At 43.0% G+C, this 23,043-nt stretch overlaps 2 protein-coding genes across 2 annotated transcripts in view; both read right to left on the reverse strand.

Moving 5' to 3' along the window:
- The window catches only part of LOC132831131 (beta-1,4-mannosyl-glycoprotein 4-beta-N-acetylglucosaminyltransferase-like), a 195,265-nt gene that overhangs the window by 127,566 nt on the left and 44,656 nt on the right, over positions 1 to 23,043 (reverse strand). The window lies entirely within an intron of this gene.
- tab1 (TGF-beta activated kinase 1/MAP3K7 binding protein 1) overlaps positions 1 to 23,043 on the reverse strand; it is a 51,294-nt gene that overhangs the window by 17,624 nt on the left and 10,627 nt on the right. The window contains exons 3-6 of the mRNA XM_060849142.1: positions 20,703 to 20,853; positions 11,572 to 11,658; positions 1,706 to 1,844; positions 1,113 to 1,229 (exon numbers count right to left, since the gene is read on the reverse strand). Of these exons, the coding sequence (XP_060705125.1) occupies positions 1,113 to 1,229; positions 1,706 to 1,844; positions 11,572 to 11,658; positions 20,703 to 20,853 (494 nt within the window). The remainder of the gene's footprint in view (positions 1 to 1,112; positions 1,230 to 1,705; positions 1,845 to 11,571; positions 11,659 to 20,702; positions 20,854 to 23,043) is intronic.

A 23,043-nucleotide genomic window follows, 5' to 3' on the forward strand; every position in this document is an offset into this window, starting at 1 on the left:
TTTATAATGTTTTTATGAAATTGGCGGAGTGAGAGAATTATGTGATTCAAACTCAGAGGAGAAGCCGTGCGCCGCACCGGAGCGCTCCGCCCCGTGCGCCGCACCGGAGCGCTCCGCCCCGTGCGCCGCACCGGAGCGCTCCGCCCCATATGATGTGTATCTTGGTGTAAACGATTAGTATTACACAGAGTGACAAAGAATTACTCATATTAGCGACAAATTGGCAAGGGACTGGCAACAGTACAGCCAAGTAAGATAGTACAGCACAGACACCCGATGCCTGGGAGAAGCAAAGGAGCACAGTATCCATAAAGCAGACAGCCAGCAGGCGAGAGGGAACAAAATTCATAGCAGTCGAATTCTTAATTTACAGATTTCTCTCAAACTCAAAGTTACATTTAAAAAATAATACTAAGACCAGGTGAGACTAAGATCGTGATCTAAGATCTGGACAGAAATTAGAATTGTGCTTAAATGACAAGATTAGATTAGATTACTTAGATTAGATTACTTACAGTGTGGAAACAGGCCCTTCGGCGCAACAAGTCCACACCGACCCACCGAAGCGCAACCCACCCATACCCCTACATTTACCCCTTTACCTAACACTACGGGCAATTTCCCATGGCCAATTCACCTGAATTGCACATTTTTGGACTGTGGGAGGAAACCGGTGCACCCGGAGGAAACCTACGCAGACACGGGGAGAACGTGCAAACTCCACACAGTCAGTCGCCTGAGGCAGGAATTGAACCCGGGTCTCTGGTGCTGTGAGGCAGCAGTGCTAACCACTGTGCCACCGTGCCACCCACAAAAAGAAAACCTTTGAATTTTAAAACTAAAACAAGCTGTGAACAAGCACCAGTGACATGGAGGGAGAGGGAGAGGGTACAGCAGGGTGTGAGGGGGCAGGGGGAAACAGGGCGGGGGGGGAAGTGGCAGTGGGTGGAAGAGAGAGCAGAGGCTAATATCAACTGGATAATCATGAAGAGAATTCTTGCCTCCTCAAAATGTAACAAATGGCAAGCAGCAGGTGTATAAGGAAACATTCAGATCCATCTCCGTGGGCAGATTGTTCATTGGATTTCCTGTGAGGAAGAGTGGTCACTCACCGAGCTGTGACAACCGGAATAGCTCATCCTCATTGTCTGTCGTGTGATCAACGCTAACTTGAGTCACCTGGAGTTGTCCATCTGCAGTGGATTTACACAGCAATGCTCGGTTGGTGCCTGCCAAAGTAACAGAGAACAGAGGGTGAGGCAGGGAGGAGCTCATCCCAGCAGGGGCTTTAGGGAGAGGACGACTGGAAGAGGAGGAGGCAGTAGCAGGCTAGCCGACACCAGTAAGGAATGCACAAGAGAAACTGTAGAGTCAACAGTTCCTCGTATGTTGCCACAATCTGAAGCCACACAGGATATGAAGCAAGACTGTCACACTCCTCAGCATTGGATCCCAGTCATGAGCTGAGCAACGCAATGGCACAGGAGACACATACCAAACACAGAGACTCCCTGCCCTGGCTACAGTCTCAAGGACCCTGCCTGAAGGAGGGCAGAGCTCTCACTGTCTTGTGCTGTGATGTCAGGGGGCACACAGTGTTTAAATGAATGTGAGGAGGAACTTAAATGCTGAAAAGTCTAAGCAGGTACTCGTTAAGGAGGTAGGACCCTGCAGCACTGCTGCAGGATGGAGAGCAGAGCCATACCTATATTGGCGATGTAGAGTTTATTGTTGAGAATGAGGGCGACAATGGCAGTTGTTCCTCCTGCAATCTCCTGTTCAACTTTATTGAGTTTCTCCAGGAGTTTCTGATACTGCTGTGGAAGCTGGGAGTGAGGAACACCCTGAGGAGCAAGAAATAAGACACCAGTTAAAAATCAAATAGTACAAAAGGAGTGAGGAGAAGGAGAAGTGCACAAGGAGGGGAGGAGTGGGAGTGAGAGGGAGAGACTGGGATAAGGAAAGGGGAGACGGGGATAGGGAGGGAGGTTGTTGAAGTGTTCTGTCTGACATTCATCAGGATACTATGCAAGATTACCATATTTCAAGGGGAACAATTAATACTCATGAGAAAAAGATGCTGATTGCTTAGCCTCAATCAGAATCAATTGGCCAAACAATCAGCATCCTTTTCTCATTCAGTATCAACTGTTGCTTCCATCAAAGTCGAACACTCGTGCATCTGATGAGTGAAATAAACAAAGTCTGGTTGGCCAAGCAGTAATGGTTATTGTTTATGTGAATTTGATGACAGCACTTGATGAGGTACAACATTTAAAGTTAGTTAATCAAACTGGAGCATTGGGGGGGGGGGGGTGCAGAGTCAGCTTGGATAAAAAATAAACAGGAAATCATAGAGTCATAGAGATGTACAGCATGGAAACTGACCCTTTGGTCCAACCCGTCCATGCTGACCAGATATCCCAACCCAATCTAGTCCCACCGACCAGCACCTGGCCCATATCCCTCCAAACCCTTCCTATTCATATACCCATCCAAATGCCTTTTAAATGTTGCAATTGTACCAGCCTCCACCACTTCCTCTGGCAGCTCATCAGAGAGTAGTGGGCGTGTAGCATTTTCAGACTGGAGAATAGGATAAAGTGAGGAGAATCACAGCTTGTAACTGCACAAGACAGGGCAACAGAACAGGCAGACATGTAGCAAGTGGAATGTAATACACATGTATGAAGTGATGCATTTTAGCACAGAGAGGTGATATAGTCTTAAATGCATAGTTTTAAGGAATATGCAGCAGTGTAGGCACCTGGATATGATTGTGCATCAATCCTTGACGGTGGGAAGACATGTTGAGAGAAGAGTTAATAAGGAATATAGGGCCTTAGGCATTAGTCAGAGGGAAATGGGTCTGGGTGGGTTACTCTTTGGAGGGTCAGTGTGGACTTGTTGGGCCAAAGGGCCTGTTTCCACACTGTAAGGAATCTAATCTAATCTATTAGAGGTCTGAGTATAAAAGCAGGAAGGTAATGCCTTAAAGACCTTGCGGTTAGGCCCTAGGTGGAGCACAATATTCACACCCAAATGTTCTTAAACCAGATGTGAAGAACCTCAGAGGGTGCAGAGGAGATTGACCAGAATGATTTCAGGGATGAGGGAATCTTGGTTAAAGGTTGGGCTGGAAAAGCAGCAGTTGTTCTTGGAACACAAAAGTTGAGAGAGATTTGATCAAAGTATTCAAGATTGGATCAGATAGACAAAGAGAAACTGTTCACCAGCTGATGGTACAAGGACATGGCTGCACAGATTTGAAGTTATGGGGAAAGGTGAGGAGGACCTTCCAAATCTAATGACTGCCACTGAGCTGGAGCTTACTGTCCACGAAGACAGTGGAAGCAGAGATGGTCAATGATTTCAAAAGGAAATTGGACAGACACAAAGAAGATAAACTTGCAGGGACAGTGTGAAGGAATGGAGCTGACTGGCCTTGTTTTAGCACCACAAAGACTTTAAACCACACGGCCATGCATTCATCCAGACTGCTTCCTTCCACAATATTGCTAGTCTTCCTCAGCTCATCAACAGCTCAAAACCTCATTCAGGCCTTTACCTTCAGATTTGGCAAGGTTTTTAAACAGTCCAGGCTAACCTTATCTTCTGCCCTTGCGGGCACACATGAACATGTGAGAGAGTGAAGCAGATCCCCAATGGAGCAAACTCCAAAGGGAACTGCCCAGGAAGTTGAGGATTCCAATGCAAAGTCTCCTGCACCTGGAACCTTTAAAGTATTCATTAAAACCAGAGAATTCAAGGTGTTCTGCAAAGTTTAGGAAAATATACTCATGAAGAGGTTGGTCTATTAAATACATAACCTTGCTCCTGTGTAAATTTTAAATTGACCCCCAGCATGCCAATCTCACTGCTGGAGAGGGCTTTAAACTTTCACCACTCTTTGTGTAGAGATTTTATACTTTCAACTCTGAAAGAGTTAGCTACAATTTATGGCTTCTGAGTCTAATCCTTGACTCCCAACCAGCAGAACTCAAACAGAAACAAAACCTCTCTCTTTAATAACTTGAAAATGGAGATCAAATCACCCCTAACTGCATGCAAGATACCTTTATTAACTCATTAATTCTTTGGTGTTTAGGAATCACTATTAAATCTATGCTGCACTCTCTTTCAACCCTAATATCGACTTCCTAAAGCATGGTGCCCAAAACTGATTTCACTAATCTCTGCAGTGGTTTATCCAGAGCTTTGTACAGTTAGACTGTGACTTTTATTCTCCTTGTGTTCTAATCCCATAGATTTAAAAGGTAGCATTCCATTTTTATTTTGGTATTTATGTGCGTGTTTGAGAGTGGTTTTTTCCCCTGGACTCTTTCACGGGCATTGCTGGCAAGACCAGTATGTTGGGCATCTCTAATTCCACCTGAACTGGGTGGCTTGCTGGGATATTTCAAAGGAAAGTGAAGAGTTGACCATATTGCTTTGAGACTGGCCAGTCCAGGTAATGACAGCAAATCTCCTCCCCTGAAGGACCCGAGTGAACCGGCTGGGTTATTACGATAATGGATTCTATTTTCATGGACATTATGACAGAGACTGGCTTCCAATACCAGATTTCATTCATGAATTGCACTGAAATTCCATCACGAGTGAGTTAGCCTGAGCCTCTGGATTACTGAGCCACTATCTCTAATCCTCTTTTTGGACCCCTCTCATTTTGAGCTTTTCACAATTTACAAAGTGCTGTGATTGTGGGCGGCACGGTGGCACAGTGGTTAGCACTGTTGCCTCACAGCACCAGAGACCCGGGTTCAATTCCCACCTCAGGCGACTGACTGTGTGGAGTTTGCACATTCTCCCCGTGTCTGCGTGGGTTTCCTCCGAGTGCTCTGATTTCCTTCCACAGTCCAAAGATGTGCAATTGGCCATGCTAAATTGCCCCTAGTGTTAGGTAAAGGGGTAAATGTAGGGGAATGGGTGGGTTGCGCTTCGGTGGGTTGGTATGGACTTGTTGGGCTGAAGGGCCGATTTCCACACTAAGTAATCTAATCTAATCTAATCTATCCTGGATAACCTCACATTTGCCTGCAGTGACATACATTTTGCCCATTTACTTTGTCAACGTTTTAAGTTTATGCTTCTATTTACATTGAAGATGATATGAAGATGAATCGAATCAAACTTGGATATGTGGCTTATGATTCCATTACCTAAATTATTCATAAGTTTGTTGAATCGGTCAGGGCTCTCAGGAATCCTTTTGGGTAAGCATGTGTAGGATCCTGCCAATTTGAGGAGCTGTCCATTCCCTCTTCTGTCTCCTGCTATTCAATTTCCCAAATTGTTCACATTTTTTGCCTTCAAGTCTATGGGCTTAATTTTGAGACAAAAACCTTTTAGGAGGCATTTTCTCCTGTGACAAAGCTAGCCCCCTTTTTTCTAAAAGTTATTCCTTGGCTCAAGGAGACTCTGTCCTTGATTGTTTGCAGAGGAGCAATAAACCAGGCCGGGCTCCCATTAGTCTGTCTTGGTACAGAGATGAAAAGGACTTTGAGAGGCCTTTTGTTTCTATGTAAACAGATGAGACATCTGGCCAAAGTGGTCATGCTTTAGAAGTGACCTGGATAAAGAGAGGGGCATGGTCAGCTCTCTAGCTGAGCTGAGCTGGTTTTAGTTCAGTCTTGAACTGGGAACTTCAACAGGGAACTGGGTGTAAACTCTCTTTTCTGCCCTTCAACTTCAACCTGTAAGCATGTGTTGCATTTATACTGGTTTTTAAAAGGGAGTTTGCTTATTGGGACGGTTGTGTATATTCAGAACAGCATAATTAAGTCTAGTTGGATAGGCCGAGTTCTGTAGGGCTTCTTTATTCCGTTCTGTGTCTCATTGTGTAATGTTGGGAATACAATTTTTTTTGTCCGTTTTAAAATCTAGTCGTCAACCTAGCTAACTGACTCCGGGTAATTTTCACTGTTCACTTACAGAAAAGAAATTGCCAAGTTATGGTCTGGGGCTGCCCTGCTTAAGTATGTTTGGAGTGGTCTGGCCGAGACCATCACAGACTGGGGGCTCTTTACGGGATTTTAAACAGCGAGTGGCAGGTGAGAGTGTCTTTATTTTGGGTGTTGGTTTAGTTGGGTAGACAAAGCCTGGGATAGCAATGACTCTTTCAGTCACCAAAAGGTTTTCTGGATGTGGATGCAGTTACTTTGGAGTTTTGCAAAAAGTGAATAAGACTAAGCTGCAGGAATTAGCAGAGAAGCAGGAATTGGAACTGCCTCTTTCTGTGAGGAAAGGAGCGACAATTACAGCAGTAGCTCAGTATTTAAACTTGCTGGAAACGCCATCAGAATCTATAGAGATGGCAAGAATTCAATTGCAAATGAAGCAGCTCGAGCTGGAGGTGAGAGATAAAGAAAGGGCAGCAGAGATTAAACAGTTTAAGTTACAATTAAAAACAGAAGGGGGGGGGGGGGAAGAGAGCAGAGAAAGAAAAAGTGTTTGAACTTTAAAACTGACACTTGAGCCTGTTCTGCCATTTTAAGCAATCATGACTGACCTGTGGCCCAATTCCATATAACTGCTTTTGTCCTATACCCCTTACTACCTTTGCTTCATAAGGAAAATCTCTCAGATTTGATACTAACAACAGATCAACTGTACAAGAGAGTTCCAAACTTCAACCACCCGTTGTGCATAGAAGTGCTTCCTAACATCTCTCCTGAACAGTCTGGCCCTAGCTCCAGAATCCTATTAATATCTGAACACTTCAAATAACCTCCTAAATACAAGAAAACAGGCTTAATTTGTATAATCTCTTCTCAAAGCTTAACCCAAGTTCAGGTATCATTTTTGTAAACTTAAGCTGCACTCGCTCCAAGGCAAATATATCCTTCCGATGTGTGCCTTGATCTGCTCTCAGTACTCCAAACGGGGCTGAACCAGGGTTTTGTACTTCTGCATCTTTATACGGCAGTCCTCTAGATGTAAAAGCCAGAATTCCATTAATAACTTCCTGGTTATTTTCTGCACTTGTTCATGGTATTTTCAAGGTCTCTGCATCTGAACCCCAAGTCTCTTTGGAAATCCACTGTATTTAACTTTATACTGTCTAGGAAGTACCATGTTCTTTTCTTTTCTGTTCAAAGTGGATAACCTCACATTTGCTTACTCCATCCATAACCTAATCTATCAATATTCTTTTGTCATGTTATGCTACCATCTGCACTGTCTACAATGCTGCCTAATTTTGTGCCCCCAGCAAATTTGGAAAAGGACTTTGACTGCCATTATGCAGGTCATTAATAATGAATATGAATAAGGGAAGCCCTATCACAGATCCTTACAGGGCCCCACTGGTCACATCTTGCCAATTTGAGTACTTACCTATTATCCTAATTCCGGTCTCCTGCTACGCCACCAATTTCCCAGCCAGATCAGTAATTTGCCCTGCACTCCATGGGTCTCACCTTCGTTAACAGTCTCTTATATGGGATTTTATCAAGTGCCTTCAGGAAGGCCAAGCAAACAACACTGACAGACACGCTCCATCCACTACCTTAATCATCTATTCAAAACATTTGAGGAGTTTGGTCAGGAGAGACCTACTTGTCATGAATCTGTGCTGGCTCTCCATGATTAACTGATAATGGTCAAGGTGATCATTTACGCTATACTTAATTATCGACTCCAACAATTTGCCTACCACAGATTTTTGGTTAGCTGGTCTAATTCTCTGGTTTTCCTCATTCACCTTTCTTAAAAAGTGGAGTGGCACATGCAATTTTCCAATCCAGAGGGAAGCTACTATATCTAAAGTACTCTGAAAGATTATAGTTAGGCTATCCACAATGTACTCCCATACTTCCTTTAACAGCCTTAAATGGAAACCATCAGGTGCAAGGGGTTTGTGACTAATTCCCTTAATTTTCTCATTACTAATGTTTTATTTACATTAATCTTACCTTAATCCACTATGAACTTTCTCAGGACTTTTGGCAAGCTATCTGTAGTGATTGTAATGACATCAGCCAGGTGGACCTCATTGAATAGGAGTTTCCTGATTGGCGCTGTTAATATGATCCAATCAGGGAGCCCTGGCTGACAGATATAAACAGGAGTGTCAGAGCTCCTCTTCACTTAAAGCTGTATTAGTGTCCAGTACTCTCCATGAGTAAATAAAGGGTGACTTAGTGATGGAATTATATCACTCCTTCATTTTGACTAAGTACTGAGGCAAAGTAATTATTCAACATGTCTGCCATTTCCCCGTGGTTGTTGACAATATCCCCACTTTCAGTCTTTAGTGGGCCAACATTGCTGCTAAGCATCTGCTTAATTTCTACTCATTGATTTTGATATCCCTGGAAAGTTTCCTTTCATGATCCTTTCTCGTAACTCTTATAAGTTGCTTTCTAGCCGTTTGCACGTATTTGTATCTTTCCCACTCAGCAGGATCTGTGCGGTTTTTGGCCTTTTTTGTAAGACATTTCTTTTACTTTTATGCTGTCTTCAGGCTTAAACTTCAAAGTAATGCTATTTATTACACATTAATACTAAATACACTTATATATGGTAGTCATTGGTAACTATAAGTCAGAGACTTTTATACATTAGGTAAGTACTTCTATTGTGCTCTCATAGTTCTCTCTTTCAGAGAGGGGTGGGGTCACAAGCTGAAATTTTGGAGTTGGTATCTCCAGCATAGCAACCCCTGCTGGGGAACTCTGACTCTGGGGCTCTGCCCCCACAATCTTGCAGGTTCCAGGTTCGTGTTGTTTGTCATCTGAGTGTATGGCTACTAGGGATAGCTGGTCGTTTAGCCAGTTTGTGTGATGGTGTTCCTGGTAGTGATACTATGGGTCTGAGTGGGATGTCTGGTTTGTGTACTTTAGGTAGTCAATACAATCTGGGGGTGTTGTTGCTTTCCAGTTTCATTCTTTGTAGGTCAGACCTGGTTATCTGCCCTTTTTTTGTAGATTCCTCAGTGTGTTGTTTATCCTATTGGTGAGCTGTGGAGTGGGGTCAAACTCCCTCTTTTGGTCGGTGTTGGCGTCTGCAAGTAGTTCTTCAGCTTTTTGAATGTAATCTGATTTGTCCAGTATCACAGTCATTCTGCCTTTGTCTGCTAGTAGTATGATTATAGTCTTATCGTTTCTTAGTGATTTTAGTGCTTCTTTCTCCTTGGTGTTGAGGTTGTGTGTTTGTCTTTTCCTTGTTATCATAGGTACGATACTTTGTCTCACTGTTTGTTGTGTCTCTTCTGTCAATCCATTGTTCCTGAGTGACCAGCTATCCCTAGTAGCCATACACTCAGATGACAAACAACATGAATTCGATTGGGCCAACACCACTATTATAGGGCAAGCCAAACAGAGAACAGTCAGGGAATTCCTAGAGGCATGGCACTCATCCACAGATTCTATCAACAGACACATCAACCTAGACCCTATATACCGGCCACTGCAGCGGACTTCAACTGACAACCGGAAGCGGCAGATTCAAACCACTATAAATGCCGGAGGAATCAGCACAGAAGCGCTTCACAGGAGGCTCCCAAGCACTGAAGATGTCACCTAGAAAGGGGACGAAACGTTTGCAACAAAAACTCCCAGCTCAGCGAACAGAACCCCAACATTTGAGAAGTGTTGCAACCTTGCTCCAGAGAGCAGTATTGAGCTCTGTCTGCACTGTTCTATTTATACCCAGTAATGTGTTGCTCTATGACAGCTGTGCAAATTGCTCCTGGGTCCATTAGGCCTTACACAACCAAATTCAGTCATTGTCTGTGAACAGATGTCTAGCTAACTGGTCTATAAGTCAGTATTTTCTACCTGTCACCTTTCTTAAATGAAGAGGATGTGCAAATTCCCAATCAAAAGGAACAGTTCCCAATTCAGATTATAGTTAAGAGTATTCAATAATCTCTCTCACTACTTTTCACTGTTTGAAAGAATCATTTGGTCCCAGGATCTCACGATATAGAACACAGAAAAGTACAACACAGAACAGGCCCTTTGATCCATGATGTGGTGCCGAGGTTTAATCCTAATGTAAAATATAGTCACTTTACTTACGCATCCCTCAACTCACTGCTATCCACGTGCATGTCCAGCAGTTGCTTAAATGTCCCCAATGACTCTGCTTCTACCACCACCGCTGGCAACACATTCCATGCATTTACAACTCTCTGTGTAAAGAACCTCCCTCTGACGTCTCCTTTATACCTTCCTCCTAATATCTTCAAATTATGACTCCTCACACCAGTCAATCCTGCCCTGGGGAAAAGTCTCTGGCTATTGACTCTATCCATTCCTCTCAATATTTTGTACACCTCGATCAGGTCTCCTCTCTTCCTCCTTCATTCCAGAGAGAAAAGTCCGAGCTTATTCAATCTTTCTTCATAAGGCAAGTCCCCCCAGTCCAGGCAGCATCCTGGTAAACCTTCTTTGCACCCTCTCCAAAGCCTTTGTATCTTTCCTATAGTCGGGCGGCCAGAACTGGATACAAATATTCCAAGTGTGATCTCACCAGGGGCTTGTAGAGCTGTAGCAAACCCTCGCGGCTCTTAAATTTGATCCCCCTGTTAATGAAAGCCAAAACACCATATGCTTTCTTAACAACCCTATTCACTTGGGTGGCAACTTTGAGGGATCTATGTACTTGCACACCCAGATCCTTCTGTTCTTCCACACTGCCAAGAATCCTCTCTTTAATCTCTTTCAGCATTTGAGTTCGGCCTTCCAAAATGCATCACTTCGCATTTATCCAGGTTGAACTCCATCTGCCATTTCTCAGCCCAGCTCTGCATCCTGTCTATGTCGCGCTGCAGCCTGGAGTAGCCTTCTATACTACTGATGACATCTCCAACCTTTGTGTCATCTGCAAATTTACTAATCTACCCCTCAACCTCCTCACCCAAGTCATTTATAAAAACTATAAAGAGCAGAGGCCCAAGAACAGAGCCTAGCAGGACCCCACTCAACACTGACCTCAAGGCAGATATATTGTTATTATTTCCCTCCTTGCTGTTAAATAGCTTGTATTAATTTTAGTGAGCTCCTGTCACTAATTCAATACTGATTTTCTTGGGGCTTCTGGCATAATAAGTTCTTCCCCTAGCCAGGACAGGGAAGCAGATGGTTGACGATGAAAACTCAAGAGCTTAAGGCTGTTTCAGATTGAAGGCACAGCTGTCAATGATGGAGCGATTAACATTGTGGATGGGTAAGAGATCAGAACTAAAGGAATCTGGTTCAGCCTCAAACAGTGAGATTGAATTGGTGATCAGGGAGCAAAGGCATTGGATTTGGTTGTCCCAATGTTTAGCTGAAAGGAATGTGTGCCCGACACTGTATAATGGGGAAAATCAGGAACAGTAGAGGGATTGAAAGAGGTGATCCGCGGTCCAATTGCTATAAATATGCAAGGAAGAGCAATTTGATTCTCAGCCAGAGCCTTAGGGTATTGGAACAATCCTAAGATCAGATGATAACATACTGTATGCTGCAAGTTCGTGTGAATAGACTTATGTGACCCTACAAACCCATGTATAAACATTATAGAGATGGATTCATCAATTCAAGCTACAGTTAGATTTACCTCGGGAAGTTGAGACAGCAAGTTGGCCTTTTCTGCCAGAGAATCATCAATTGATTCAAAGAAACTGCGTTCCACCACGTCAAATGCCTGTGAAGAAGAAACATGTCTCAGATTACGTAGCCATTCATACCTCAGGATCAGAGACCAACGTGAACAAGGTCTTTTATACAAACCTAATGTCAATTCAGTAAGGAACAGTCAGGTGAGGAAAATGCACAGTGGGTATACCCTGGCACCTATCCCAGCTAGCACTACACTTTGGCATATTGAATCAAAGAGAGCTTGATTCAGTCTCTAACTTCATGCCATACCTACCCTGGGAATGTTTGACGGGAAGCGCTGTATCTAACCCAGTGTTGTACCTGTCCTAGGGGTGTTTGTTGGGGGTGTGTGTTGAAGGAGCTTTACTTTCATTTGATGTAAGCAGACTCTATAAATAATCCTGTGCTGAGCTGCTCCTGAGAGTCTTTGATAGGGACAGTGTTGAGAGAGTTTTACTCTCCATGTAACTGCCCTGTACCTGCGCTGAGTGTTTGCTGTGGACAGTGTTTTTGGAGCTTTACTCCATATCTTAAACCCGTGTGGTCTCTGTACTGGAAATGTTTGATGGGGACAGTGTAGGAGTAGTTTTACTCTGTATCTATACCCAGGCTGGATTGGTCATGGGAGTATTGGATGGGGAAGCAGTACAGTTAGATTTACTTCGTATCTAATTCCATGCTGTCCCTATGCTGGAAGTGTTTGATGGGTGCAGTGTGCAGCGAGCTTTGATGTCAGTTTAAAAGAGTAGAGGTTGCTTTACTCTGTATCTAACCCCATGCTGCCCCTGTCCTAGCAGTGTTTTATTGAGTTTTATATCAACTCTTTGACTCAACTGATGGTAAACACTGTGACCATGGAAGCATAGCAGAGACCACTGTACCCTTTGTGTGCAGTTCTTTAGCAAGTTAGTTGCCCACTGCTGCAAACATCTTCCATTGAAGTAAACATTCAATTTCTCATGGAAAGTAGCTATTGAATCAGCTTCCTCCCTCTCAAGAGTGCAAGGTGAAGGGACCAAAGGTACAGCACTGAAATTTGCTGAAGGCGCAAAGATAAGTAGGAAAGTGAGTTGTAAAGAGGACATCAGGAGCCGACAAAGGGATTATACATAGATTAAGTCAGTGGGCAAAGGTCTGAAAAATGCAGTACTATACAGAATTGTCCATTTCAGCAAGAAAAATAAAAAGCACGTTCACTGTGAGAGTGACAGATTGCAGAGTCCGGAGTTGCAGAGGGATCTGGGTGACCTTGTGTATGAATTGCAAGGTTTGTATCAGGTACAGCAAATGAGTAGGAAAGCGAACAGAACGTTTTTATTTATTGCAAAGAAAGCAGAAAGCAGAACACGAGTAGTGAAGTTTTGTGTTAGTTATATGGGACGCCATTGAGACCAGATCTAGAAAACTTTACACAATATAGATCTCCTTATCTACAAAGAATGTAAATACATTGAAAGCAATTCAGTAAAGATTTATCAGACTAATACCTTCAATAGGTTGCTTATCTGGTGAGGAAAAGCTGGACAGGCTAGACCTATATCCCTGGACTCTAAAAGATGAAATGGTGAGTTGATTGAGACATGTGAGACCCAACAGGGCTCGACAGGATGGATACAGAAAGGATATTTCCTCTTATGAGAGAATCTAGAACTGTTTTAAAATAAGGGATCACTCATTTTATATAAGAACATTTTACCCCAGAGGTTTTTTTGATATGTTTGTCCTTAAAAGCAGAGGCTTTGAATCCTTTTAAGGCTGAGGTGGATAGAGTCTTGCTAAGTGAAAGATTATCAAAGGCAGACAGAAATAGGGAGTAATCACATTTGTCACAATCTTATTGAATGGTGGAGCAAACTCAAGGGGTCTAGTCCTGGACCTAATTAATATGCAGGTTCCTATTCCAGACCATAATGCTTCATACTGAAGCCCCAAATATATTTACAGAACTTCATCACCTTACTATAGAACAATTACTTCGGGGAATTACACTACATCAGTCTAGTGTAATTCATAATCTGAGGACATGATTTGAATCCAACTATGGCAGATGGTGAAATTTGAATTCACTAAAAATCTGAAATCAAAAAAGCTAACCAAATGGTGAACAATGTAATCTGATGCCTAGAATTATCCATAAATTGAGGTTTTGTTTCTCAATATTAGTACCAAACTAAATCTCATCGAGCACATCACTGCTCACTTTACCTCTGTTCCCCTGATGTTGGATAGGCCAGAACATCTCTCTAATACGGAACTGGGACTGAATGAAACACACCCAATTGTACTGAAGGAAGGGAAAACAGAGGGTTTCCTTCAAATCAGGTAGTGGTACTGGACGACTGGAGAATTGTGAAAATGTTATCTTTGTTCAAACTGTGTGCAAGGATGAGGCCAACAATTACAGACAAATCAGTTTAACTTCAGTGTGGGGCAACTTCTAGAAATAATAGAAAGACAAAATAACAAATATGCATTAATCAAGGAAAGCCATCAAGGATTTGTTAAGAAAAATTCATGTTTAACAAACTTGGAGTTCTTTCATGAGGTACGAGAGAGGGTTGATGAAAATAATGCTGTTGATGTCATGGAAATAGATTTTGAAAAGATGTTTGATACAGTGCTACACAATAGACTAGAGTGAAATTATAGCTCATGGAATAAAAGGGACAGTAGTGAAGCAGACACAAAATTGGCTGACTGATATGAAACAGAGTAATGGTGAAGGATTTTTTTCATACTGGAGAAGAATGAGGTGGCACAGTGGTGCAGTGCTGTCTCACAGCACCAGGGTCCCAGGTTCGATTCCAGCCTGTGGCGACTGTCTGTGTGAAGTTTGCACGTTCTCCCTGCGTCTGCGTGGGTTTCCTCCAGGTGCTCTGGCTTGCCCATAGTGTTAGGTCACTAGTCAGAGGGAGGTGGGTTACTCATCGGAGGGTTGGTGTGGACCTGTTGGGCCGAGGGCCTGATTCCACACTGTAGGGAATCTAATCTAATCAATAGTTTGTAATGGAGCTCCCCAGAGGCTGGTGTTGGCACCTTGTTTTTCTTGGTGCACAAGGTTCAATTTCAAACTTTGAGGACAATACAGAACTTGGAACTACTCGAAACTGTGAGGGAAGTATTCAACTTCAAAGGACATTGACAAGTTCGGGAGTGGGCAGATAAGTTGTAGGTAATAATGTAGAGAAATGTACTCATTGTACTCCAAACAACATGGAGAAATAGCATAAAATAATAGGCTCAACTGTATAGCAGCAGAGAAACCTGGGTGTATGTGTGCACAAGTCAGTAAATATGGCAGGATGGTGGAGAGTAGTTAATAAATCAGAGTAGCTTAGGATTAATCAACAGTGAATAAAAGCAGAATGCTGCAGATGGTGGAAATCTGAAATAAAATCAAAGTGCTGGAGAAACTCAGCAGATCTGGGCAGCATTTGATAGACATTTGCAAAATCGTGGGGTCTGAATGGAGTTAATGGGGGGAAACCTGTCCTCCTTCATAAAAGTACCAAGAATGAGAGGATACAGACATAAGATAATTTGCAATAACAAATGCAATGCAATTTAAAGATACCTCTTCCACACACTGAGGATCTGGAATGTAATGCCTGACACAGTGGTGGAGGCAGGTAAAGGCATGCAAGAGAACTTTAGATGGTTACTTAAACAGAAGCAATGTGCAGGGTTACTGGGAAAAGGTAGGGGAATGGCACTAGGCCATGATGCTCACTCAGAAAACTGCAGCAGATAAAATGGGCTGAATGACTCCCTCCTTCGCTGTATCAATTCAGTGATTCTGTTGATTTTTTTCCTTTCTGTTTATGACATTTCCATACATAGAATCATACAGTACGGAAACAAACCCTTCGGTCCAATTCAGTCACGCTGAGCGGATATCCCAATCTGACCTAGTCCCATTTACCAGCATTTGGCCCATACCCCTCCAAATATTCCTGATTCACTGACCCATCCAGATGCCTTTTAAATGCTGTAATTGTACTCTCCTCCACCACTTCCTTTGGTCGCTTGCATTACCCTTTGCATGAAAACGTTAACGTCTCAGGTCCTCTTTACATTTTTTCCCTTTCACCTTAAACCCAAGTCCTCTAGTTTTGGACCCTCCCACGGGAGGAAAGAGACCTTATCCATGCATCTCATGATTTTATAAACTCCCTCAGTCTCTGATGCTCCAAGGGAAAAAAAAACTCCAGCCCATTCAGCCTCCTCCTATTGTTCAAACCCACCAGTCCCTACAACATCCTTGTAAATGTTTTCTGCACCCTCTCAAGTTTAACAAAATCCCTCCTATAGAAGGGTGAAGGGAATTTACTCAGTATTCCAAAGGTGGCCTCACCAATGTCCTGTACAATCACAATATGACATCCCAACTCCTATACTCCATGCACTGACCATGAAACCATGTGTGCCAAATGCCTTCTTCACTACCCTCCCTACGTGTGACTCCACTTTTAGGGAACTATGCACCTGCATCCCTAGGTCCATTTGTTTGGCAACACAGCCCAGGGCCATTTACTGCATAAGTCCTGCCCTGATTTGTCTTTCCAAAATGCAATACCTCACACTTATCTAAATGAACCTCCATCTGCCACTTCGCGGCCCATTTGATCAAGGTCCCATTGTCCTGAGAGATAACCTTCTTTGCTGTCCACTCCCCTACCAATCTTGGTGTCATCTGCAAACTTACTAACCATACCTCCTATATTCAAATCCAAAGCATTTGTATAAATGACGACCCAGCACTGATTCTCACTGGTGACAGGCCTCCAGTAAAAAAAAAACCCATCTCTCCATCACCATCCTCTGGCTTCTACTGTCCAGCTACTTTTGTATTCAGTTGGCTAGCTCCCTGTGGATCCTATGGGATCTAACCTTACTAACCTGTCTACCATCTCGAACCTTGTTGAATGCTTTACTGAAGTGTTACAATGCAGAGGCTGGACCAGTGTTAATTAAAACCAAACACCCAGAAAAGCTCGCCTCATAATCTGTTAAAAGGTGAGGGAGTGAAAAAGAACTCCTAATTTCCAGTATTTAAAGAAAAATAAATTGTTATTTTTCTAACTAATAGTGAACACTAAACAAAATTATTAACAAACTGAACCCTCTTTTTCTTAACTAATTCCTGTCTGACCCCAACTTGATAAAAATGCTGCTCTAATAACACAATTATTAAACGTTACATAACTTAATCTCAAGTCCATACAGTCTCTGTCTTCTCCACTGTTTTCAATCTTCCATTTGCTGATCTCCTTGGATTGTCTTCTTTCTTTTTGCTGCTTTTACAGGAAGCTGCTTTGATAACGAGTGCTGCCTTATTTCTTTGATAGCGAGATGTTAGATGGGCAGTGAGCTCTCCAGCAGTGAGCTCTGCTGTTCAGTGGCAGTTGCTAACCAAATTTTCAAAATGCCCTGGTTTTATACCAACATCGTACCCTCTCATTAGTCCAAGGTTGTCAATACAGTCAATTCAAACTCAATTGGGTTTATTATTCTGGGCGAAATTTAAATTAATTGATTAAATTTGACTTGTTGTCAAAACAGCAACCAAACCTCAGGTACCCGTGCAACAGCCCATTGTTACATGTTTCTATTTTTGAACAGCCCGTCTCTTAGCCGTCTCCCTAACCAAATTCAGAAAACACTTTATATCTTAAAGTGAACGTACACTGTTTCGACTTTGTAACAGAAGCCCACAGAGACAACGCTTACTGGTCTATCTTCAACAATCTTCTTTCTTACTTCTTCAAGAACTCAATCGAGTTTGTAAGACACTATTTCCCATGTATAAATCCATGCTGACTATCCCTAATCAGTCCTTGTCTTTCCAAATGCATGTAAATCCTGCCCCTTAGAATACCCCCAACAACTTTTCCATCACTACGTAAGGCTCACTGGTCTATAGCTCCCGGCTTTTCCTTACACTTTTTCTTAAATTATGGCACATGAGCCAAACTTCAGTCTTCTGGCACCTGACCCGTAGCTATCCACAGTACAAACATCTCGGCAAGGGGCCCAGCAATCTCTTCCCTAGCTTCCCACAAAGATCTGGGAAATACCTGATCAGGTCGTGAGGATTTATTGACCTTTATGCATTTTAAGACCTCCAGCAACTTTTCTGTAACATGGATACTTTTCAAGATATCACTATTTCCCCAAGTTCTCTAGCTTCCATGTCCTTCTCTCAGTAAATAATGACACAAAATACTTGTTTAGTACCTCACCCATCTTCTGTGGTTCCACACACTGATGGCCCTTGTTCATCTTTAAGGGGTCCTACTCTCTGTTACTCTTTTGCCTTTAACGTATTTATAGAATCTCTTAGGAATCTCCTTAACTCAATTTGCCAAAGATATCTCCTGATCCTTTTTGCCCTCCTATGTTCCCTCAAGTACATTCTTACTGCACTTATACTCTTCCAGGAATTCACTTGATCCCAGCTGTGTACACCTGATAAATGCCTTTTGTTTATTGACCAGAGCCTAAAATTCTCGAGTCATGCAGCATTCCCTGCACCTACCAGCCTCGCCCTTCACACTAACAGGAACATACTCTCTCCGAACTCTTGCTATCTCATTCATAAAGGCCTCCCACTTCCCAGCCATTCCTTTACCTGCAAATATCTTCTCAATCAACATTTGAAAGTTCCTGCCTAATACCATCAAAATTAGCTTTTGTCCAATTTAGCACTTGAACGCTTTGATCAGTTCTATCTTTTTCCCATAACTATTTTAATATTAATTGAACTATGATCACTTGCTCCAAAGTGCTCCCCCACTGACACCTCGGTCACTTGCCCTGCCTTATTTCCCCAATAAAAGGTCAAGTGTTGCTCATTTTCGAGTACATACGTTCACATATTGAATATACAAGTTTTCTTGTACAGACTTAAGTTCCTTCCTAGCCAAACCCTTAACACGGACAGTCTGTTTGGAAAGTTAAAATCCCTTACCATTTCAACTCAGGTATCGGAGACCTCCTTACATATTTGATTCTCAATTTCCCGCTGATTATTTGAAGACCTACAATACAATTCCAACAAGGCAATAATCCCTTCCTTATTTCTCAGTTCCACCCAAATGACTTCACTCGATGATCCCAGAAATATCCCCTCTATTTCCAGCCGTAATGGTCTCCCTAACCAAAAATGCTACTTCTACCCCCCCCCCCAACCCCTCCTTCCTATAGGGTCTGTACCCCAGAACATTAAGCTGCCATTCCTGTTCCTCCCTCAGCCGTGTTTCTGTAACAGGTATGATATCCCAGTTCTACCTTCCAAAACCATGCCCTAAGGTCATTTGCCTTACATGTCAGGTCTCTTGTATTGAAGTACATGCAGTTTAATATATCAATCTTACTTTGATCTCTTGCCAAGCTCTTGTCTGCCTTGACTGTTAGACTTACTTCCCTTAGCTACTGTAGCAGCCTCAGCCTTTTCTCACTATTGCTCCCCCCCCCCCCAACTAGCATAAAGCTTTCCGAGTAATACTAACAAATTCCCCCACAAGGAAATTGGGCCCCTTCCAATTCGGGTGGAACTGTCTCTTATGCAGTTCATGTCCACTCCTGAAGAAATCCCAATGATCCAAAAGATCTGAATCTTTGCCCTGTGCACCAGTTCCTCAGCCATGCATTCAACTACTCTGCCCTCCTATTCCTACTCTCTAGCACGTGGCACCAGTAGTAGTCCAGATGTTACTACCCTCGATGGCCTACTTTTTAACCTCCTGCCTAATTTCCTATATTCTCACTGCCAAACCTCATTCCTTTTCTTACCTATGTCATTCGTACCAATGTGTATAACCACCTCCTGCTGGCCACTCTCCCTATTCAGAATATTCTGTACCCCCTCCAGGACATCCCTGACCCTGGCACCAGGGAGGCAACACACCATCCTGATGTCATAGAGAGAGAGATGTCTCATTGACAAATGCAGAAACTTCAGCCTGGGCCCCAAACTAGAAAGTCTGCTATTACAATAAATTGCTTGGAACCTAACATATCCCTCGTTACAGAGGAGCCAATCACAGTACAGAAACCTGACTCAGTTCTATGCTCCTGAGAGGGCATCCACTCTACAGTATTCGAAACAACATTCCTGCTTCAGATGGGAATAACCACAGGAATCTCCCAAACTACCTACCTCTCCTACCATTCCGAGTGGTCAATCATTTCCCTGACTGTATCTGCAGTTCCTCCACTGTCCTTAAACTGCCATCCGTCACACCCTTTTGTTCTTGTAAACTCCTCATGGCCTCTAAGTGCTGCTCCAACTGATCCAAGTGGCAAACAAACACACTTCGGGGACATTCAAATTCTCCCCAATCTCCCACATCAGACAGGAAAAGCACATCACCCTACTACAAACCATTTCTGGGGTAAAAACAATGACTGCAGATTCTGGAAACCAGATTCTGGATTAGTGGCGCTGGAAGAGCACAGCAGTTCAGGCAGCATCCAAAGTGCAGCGAAATTGACGTTTCGGGCAAAAGCCTTTCATCAGGAACCTCCATTCCTGATGAAGGGCTTTTGCCCGAAACGTCGATTTCGCTGCACTTTGGATGCTGCCTGAACTGCTGTGCTCTTCCAGCGCCACTAATCCAGAATACAAACTATTTCTGCCCTTTTTACAATCTACAGACCCAGAAGTTACCAAACAAACAAATGCAACACACTTTGCTCAAAATGTAGCATTAGCAGTCATACTGTTCAAAAACACTGCTCTAGGAGAACTTAATATCAATTCTTAATATTAAAAGTCAAAGGACAGACAGATCACAGTATAAACTTATAAAAACACCCTCATCTTAACTCTCTATTCAAGTGATACAAAATAAAAGCAGATTAAGATTTAGAAGCTTTATAAATCTTAAACTTCAAACACTTAGCTGATCAGACTCAATTATCAACCCAATTGTGACCAGGCTTAATGTAAACTTCAAACCTCCTGCCCACAAGTTTCAATTTAAACCCACTTTCCACCAGCCTGTCACTAGTTTGATCTAAAGTCTATGACTGAGTGGCTCTGCCTCCTTGCCCAGACTGCCGTGATATTCTGACATGGTTCAATACCTGCAATAGCACCTTGCGGATGTCAGCATCATTGTGACTGAGAGTCAGCTGTCCCAGCAACAGCTCTGCTGTCAACCTCTGCGTTACAAACTTCGAGACTCGACTCCCATCGTATCCATTGAAGACGCCGTAGAGGTAGCATTCATCCTCACTGGAGAGAGAGAGTACATTGAAATCAGCCGGTGGTTTCAATAGTGTGTTGTGGAGGACTCAAAAATGGGGCCAGCATTTAATAGTAGGTCACCTAACATATTTGAGAGCAGGGACAGTAAATGTGCAGCTAAACACAGACAATGTGGGGTTAATCAGACCTGCTCCCACTTAAGCATAAAAACATGTAGTCAAGCATGTACATGAGCTAAGCTAACTTACTGTAAGTTGTCCCAAGTCAGCAAGGCAACAGGAAACTAAACCACATTCAACCTGTGCTGCAGTTTGAAGTAAATGATCTAATGCTAAATGCCATGCACCCAAAGCGCAGAGTGATTGGTCTTTTATGTTACCAAGGTTTGACCATCAATAAGAAGGTTAATAAGAGGAAACCGACACATGATTGACGTGGATTTGTGTAATAAATATGATTGTAACTGCCAAAGGGCAGACTCTCTGAGCAAAGATGACTGTTGTCCCTTTAAGGTTGAGTCCCTTGCAATGAATGTAATAAATGCACTGTTTGAGTGAGAAACTAGAATACTATCGTCTGACTAATGTTTTTTTCCTTCGACAATAAGTGGCAGTAAACAACTCCAGAGTGAGAAGGGTCAAGAACTGGTTTTAATACTGGTTGGACCACAGTTACATTTGGACAGAGATGAATTATTAACAACTGGAGCTGCTTTTGTGGAATCTGAGGGGAATCAGTGTTGGGGCAATTCGACAGTGATGGATGGTGGGGCGGGGGGGGGGAACGGGGATTCACACCCCTTACCTATGACTGCACAACAAACACCCCCCCCTCACCCCAGCTGAAGATGGTTGGGCCTAAGTCACTACCTTGTGAAAATAAGGGTTGTTTTGCAGTGGTAGTGTCCCTACCTCTAAGCCAGCAGCCCTATGTTCAAGTCCCACCTGCTGCAGAGGTGTGTGCTCACATCGGAATGGATTGATTAGAAAATGCTTGCTGTGGGATCCCTGTCTTGGAACGGAGGTGATTGACCGCCAATATCTATAACCATCCTGTTTTGTGCCAGGAATGACTCCAAATGGAGGAGCGCTTTCCTCCTAATTCCCATTGACTCCAACTTTATTGGGGCTCCTTGATGCCAGTGTTATATGCAGCCTTGATATTAAAGGGAGTCACTCTCACCTCACCTCTGGAGTTCAGCTCTCTCTCCATGTTAGGATCAAGGCTGTGGTGAAGTCAGGAGCCAAGTAGCCCTGGCAGATTGATTAGCAAAGTATTGCAGAGCAAGTGCTGCTTAAAAGCACAGTCGAAGAACTTGTTAGTAGCTGAGAGTAGACAGATGGAGCAGTAATCGGTTGAATTGAGCTGGGCTTGCTGCTTGTGGACAGGTCTTTCCTGGGCAAATTTCCACTTTGTAGGTATCAAATGGCAATCCCAGAGTGAGTGGGGGAGAAATAGATTCCATTGCGAGGGTTGATGATTAGCCATCACACTAATTTAAAACATTTGGAGGAGGGAAAGTGAGAACTGTTCTCACAGAAGCATGTTGAAACTCATCGCCTGCGGATTCAGCTTCAGTAGCAGCTCCCAAAGGATAACTCAACAGGTTGTTGCAAGAGGCTTTGGTCAGGAGTTAGGACTAAACTTTGTTTTAAAAAAGCCAGAACAGGTGATATATCAAACATCTACCCTTTGTGCCAAGGTCCCAGCACCAGCTGCCGATACATTTGCCACATGCAAGTTCACAACAGGTCTGCACTGGAGGAGATCCAACAAAGGGAGGGAATCTGGACTTCCAGATGGAATAGGCTGACAGGAGAGATTCTAAATATACATTTAGAAGACAAAAGCTACTTCTCCCAGGCCCCTGTTCAACTGGAAAGGCAATGAATGTCATTGATTTATGTTAAGGATAAAACTACGTAGGTTAGATTTATTTACATCTACACTTGTGATAATTAAACTCTTCCAAAAGAAGTTTGCAATCTTTGAACATCACCAGATGACTCCTTTGAGAACAGTGTCTGAGTAAAGACTGTACAGCCCTTCTCTAGCCATTTTGAAATGCAGAACAGAATACCCAAAGTCTCTGATTTTGCTGTGAAGCCCAAGTTGAAAATGTTGTGAAGAATGAATCTGATCTCCCAATCAATCATTGCTGAAGGAGGATTTTGGAAGTAATCAATCAATATACTAGCTCCAATCATATCATTTATA

This window comes from Hemiscyllium ocellatum, chromosome 33 (assembly GCF_020745735.1).
Source record: "Hemiscyllium ocellatum isolate sHemOce1 chromosome 33, sHemOce1.pat.X.cur, whole genome shotgun sequence".
Classification (NCBI taxonomy): Eukaryota; Metazoa; Chordata; class Chondrichthyes; order Orectolobiformes; family Hemiscylliidae; genus Hemiscyllium; species Hemiscyllium ocellatum.